The sequence below is a fragment of the Atta cephalotes genome (genome assembly GCF_000143395.1).
Source record: "Atta cephalotes unplaced genomic scaffold scaffold00017, whole genome shotgun sequence".
NCBI classification, from domain to species: domain Eukaryota; kingdom Metazoa; phylum Arthropoda; class Insecta; order Hymenoptera; family Formicidae; genus Atta; species Atta cephalotes.
This window is the reverse complement of record NW_012130081.1, coordinates 671,375-676,406: the sequence shown is the minus strand read 5'-3', so window position 1 is coordinate 676,406 and position 5,032 is coordinate 671,375. Positions and strand designations below refer to the sequence as shown.

The window sequence follows — 5,032 nt, the reverse complement described above, 5'->3', positions numbered from 1 at the left end:
AACTTACTTCTTCTAATTACTAGTNTTATATACTAATATATATATATATATATATATATATATATATATATATATATACGCTTACTTTATTTAATTGCAACTTACTTCGTACACATTACGCTATTTATCATCGATCACGAGTGCTTTCTTTATTAATTTTATTTACAAGATTTCTTTATTAATATTAAATCTAATTAAAATATTTTAAAGAAAGAGGAAATACTTTAAATAATTTTTCAATATCTTTAAATAATTTATCAAAATTTTATTTAAATATTTTATTCCTTGAATTTTATATAAGTAAGTATAGACGTTTATAAAAACGACGCGCATGTAGATGTTTTTTAGTGTCCGAGGAAAGTATTAATATTTGTCTTTCTGTAAATATTACATATGATAAAATCTATTGATTTTTTTTTAATATTTAAGTGATTAATTTATTCTTTGATTTTATTTTACGCAAATTAAGAATATTCAAAAATTTTTTGTTAAGTCTACGTGTTCTTAAATGTCAATGTGACGACAAGGATATTACGTGATTGCGCTTGCGCAATTGCGTAATTTTTGCGAGACAAAAGTCAATAAAGCTATACCCGATTTTCCCGAATAGCACAATTCATTGGCGAAATATTGGTTAAACATTGGCATATATACATTGGGGATATATTGGGACAATGTTACGTCGATGAATTGTGTTACTAAGGTTACTTCTTTTTTATTTATTTTCTTTGCAAATATAATTTTTAAACTTCGCCGTACTATCGTTGGATGCAACATATAAAAAACAATTTCAGCCACGAAACTGTCGCGAGGACACGCACAGATTATTAGTTTTGTTGTTGTCAGCAACGAGCTCTGACTCCGATGTTCTGTTTGTTTACGTGTAAAAGTGGAGGCGGTGGCTGCCACGGGAGTCATCCGAAAACACAACTAGCAACTTGGTCGCGGTAACCAAGAGACCAAGATGAAACAATCGAGTTAAGAAGATCCGAGCGCGGGACATACCTGTCATTGTGCGGCCGTTTCTACTTCCTGCTTCATCGCGGATGCAATTTTATGCGGCATAAACCGGCCAAATTGTGCGCTTCGGCCCGTGAATATTTAATTCTGGGTGCGGATGCGATTGAAAAAATTAGAGAAACTATGTAGGAATACCTTTGTAAAGGCGCGTTGTAAGTACAGATGGGTTTGGTGCATGGGCCCGGAAACACGGAACCGACCCGATTTTATTTCTCTCAAGGAGAGAAAATGATTTATGATTCCCATTATTTTACTTTTCTTTACACGGTGGAATAACTAGTTCGCCACAGAAAGAGCAATCAAAGATTATATCTAATATGTAAGATTTTAACATAAATTATAATTCAAATCTTATTCTGAACTTTTTCTACTTAAAAGATTATTATTAAATGCAAAAAGGCGAAAATATCTTCTAAATTTCAACTGTAATCAATTTTTAACATTTTTTCAATTTTACTACATATTTTACTATATATTTTATTTCATCATAAAGAAAATAAATTAAATACTTTTGCATACAAATATTTGATTTTTATTTACGACATAAAATTTATTATAAAAGCTTTTCATATAATATTTTATTAATTTTAAATATTATTAATATCATTGTAGTTATTTGATTGCTGTATTAACGCAATTACGCCACTGACATTTACTTCATTTTTTTATTCCTATTCCAATAAAATTTTTTTTGGCTAAACTTCTGGCTACAACATATTTTTTATTTAGTTGCAAATCACTTAATATCTTTTCTTTAAAATTAATATTCTATACTTTATTATTTATAGCAAGCATTATTTTTTAATAAAACAATAAATAAAATTTTATAAATTATCCTACATTTTTAGTCTGATTTTAACGTGTCTAATCTACTCTATAAAATAATTGATATTAAAATTTATTTATTTATTGAAATTTTTAATATGTCACGAAGTCTAGCCTTATACATATTCGTTTTATTTGATAATGTTGTTTCGTAAGCCCTTCACCAACCCTTCTCACATAGAATAGGATTATAGAATAGAGATTATCTAACGTTAGAAAGAGAGATATTAACGACGTAGCAGCGTGAGTCGAGAGGACAGAAGTGAAGGAATTCTTTAATCGTCGTAGATCTTACGCGATTTATATCGTCTCGTATAATGTATGTTCAAGATTGTATCAATATCGATAAATAAACGAGTACATTCTTCTACTTCTCGATTTCTGCGCACCTGCGCAACGATAGTTCGAACGTCGGAGTCTTTGCGCCGTACCTTCTTTTTTTATTTAGTCTTTTTTTTTTGCTTAGAGCTTGCATGGATTAAGTAGCATGAGATGTTGGAATGATTTGGCTGAAATCTCATCCTTATTGCTCACATCAATAATCATTCAGGATCCAGATATTTGTTTTTACGTAGGGTAGAGTTTGAGTGATGTAGATTCTTTGAGAATTCTTTGCGGTGAAATTTGTACAGTCGATAATTTCTTAATATAAAAAAATTTGATTTTAATAAAAAATTTAAGAATAAAAATAAAAAAGCTTTAATTATATATAAATACAATTCGATGTCTTATAGCTAGCATATTTATGACAGACATTATCATTTTGATTTGCCTCTCTTTAATTAAAAATCCGCATTAATGATTATATCACTTTTCAGTCATTACTATTAGTGAATCTGTTCTTTAAGAAAACGATAAGGACAATAAAATTTGCGAAAAATCACAATTTTGTTTGAGCAAGTCGTGTAGCTATCACTTTGTAAATTACAATCTAATCTTTCTTTGTTTCTAATTCAGGAGCTAGAGATGAGTCAACGAGAAGATCACGAATGGATCGGATGGATCGAAGCGAACGCATGGATCACGAGTATGGCGAGGAAGAACATAGCATCGATTATGGCAGTACTTTGAGACGTCGCAAACAGCATGACTCGAGTCTTAATGCTATTTAGGAGCTGGGGCCCCGGGGCCTGTCGCTTCAGCGCTGTCCCCATCTGCGCACCACCGCCCTTTAGCGGGCTCGCCTCCCGGTAACGCTACCGAACGCTAGGAAGTGCGCAACGCTACCTCGCGATAAGATCGCTGCGCTCTGTTAGTGGGGCTGTTTCCTGTTGCGTTACTCTACGCCAGCGATCGGCATCAGATGCAACTTTCAGCCAGATTTTCATATCGACGCCCACTACTCTTCTGAAGAACTTCAATACGCTATCACTCGCCAGCAGCGTGCACGTTAATCCCGGAAAACAATTTGCGCTTGCATTTTTATTCGTGCTGCCAACAAAAATATATATATATAAATTGAAATGTAAGATTTTAATTGCTTCTTAATTAGAGAACACAGATTTAGTTGCGAAACGTAACTGTTGGAAAATTTTCTGGCATGCTTTAAACATGCATTCTTATCTTCCGAAAGTTCTTGCGTTTATAATGATACACATTTATATTATACGCTGCTATTATTCCTTTTTACACTGTTGAATACTTTGATAACGTTCGCGATTAATTGTATAATTACATTTTATTAATAATGAACAACAAAGACGGTTTTCATCATAGAACTTCTACTTCTCTTTTTCTTCTTCTTCTTCTTCTTCTTCTTCTTCTAATATGCTACTGATCATCAGAGTAGCGTGCAAGTGTTATCAAAATAAGTTCATTCCGATAAATCTACATTGTTTATCGTCAAACTGCAAAGAATCGAAAGCAAAACCGCTGTTATTACTAAATTTCATTAACACTATAAATTCCATTATTAACATTATAAATTCCACAATTCGCATATATTATCTATTTATAAAAGCATATTTTCATCTTTGTACGTCGTGTCTTCGCCAATTAATGCCCCAATCAATATCACGAACGTGTATCACTCTGGCGATGTCATTCACAATTGCAGAGTTATGCTATAGTCATTGATCATACCAACTATCAAACTATTCTCACGCACAAATACCATCAAGTTGTACTTACCTGATGACGTATGCTTAAGGGCTCTGTTGTGTGTTATATAGAGGGAACATGTCAACCGCTCATTATAACAATTAAGCGTACTATGCCAAATGTATCAAATGCTCACCGTAATAATTACTGGCCACGACAAAGTGCACGCATCGTTTTGAGATGCACATGATATCGTACATAACATCTTTTATGCTACTTTATACAAAAGAAAGATAATATTATGGATTAATACTGTAAAAGAAAATACACACATTTGACTGCATTCGGTACTCCTCGTTAAAATATACTCAAAGTCGTTCACCAAATCGACACTATGCATTTTTCATATGAAGTATTATAGAACTTATTCTCGAACCTTTTTCGAAAGTTTCACACGCAATTAGGAAGAAACTCGAAAAATTTTCTGAACAATTCGATCTCATTTTCATAATCTTTACATAATTTAAAATTGTTTTTAATCAAAAAATTTGCGAATATACATTCTAATCAAAAATCTTCTTATATACACACACACATATATATATATATATATATATATATATATATTCTACACACTTCTACATCTTCGATGGACTCTTTATAAACACAAATTATTTGCCAAACTAAAATTATTACGATAAGGGTGAATTTCTTTTAATATTTACGTGCGATTTTCCAATTAGCGAGTTTTTATCGCTAATAGTTAAGGGTTCGAGCGTAGTTTAACGATCGTTTAAACAAATTATCCCAACAGGAGTTCTACAGCCGATTCGAAATAATCTTCCGGTGTCCTTGTCCATTGCAGTATAAGCAGGACAAATTCCCCATTCGCGGAATCAGCTCAATGACACTAGTAGACGCGCGAGAAAATCGCGTGGGACGAGGAGACCAAGATAGAAAGTGACTCGAAATAGAGTGAAAAGAGCCCTGGGGCCTTAATCCTTGCACTGACTCCTCCCGGGCCCTAAAACCAAATCTTTATGTCGAATCGGCGATCGACGATCGACGCGGTATCGAATATTTCTTATGAAACAGAGATTTCACTTCTCTCATAGAATTTAATTATAAGAAATGATAATGACCACTA

General features: G+C 32.6%; 1 protein-coding gene across 1 annotated transcript in view; it reads left to right on the top strand.

Annotated features, from left to right (window-relative positions):
* The window catches only part of LOC105618478 (voltage-dependent L-type calcium channel subunit beta-1), an 84,061-nt gene extending 81,104 nt beyond the window's left edge, over positions 1–2,957 (top strand). The window contains exon 11 of the mRNA XM_012200012.1: positions 2,792–2,957. Within this exon, the coding sequence (XP_012055402.1) occupies positions 2,792–2,957 (166 nt within the window). The remainder of the gene's footprint in view (positions 1–2,791) is intronic.
* The last annotated feature ends 2,075 nt before the right edge of the window (positions 2,958–5,032 follow it).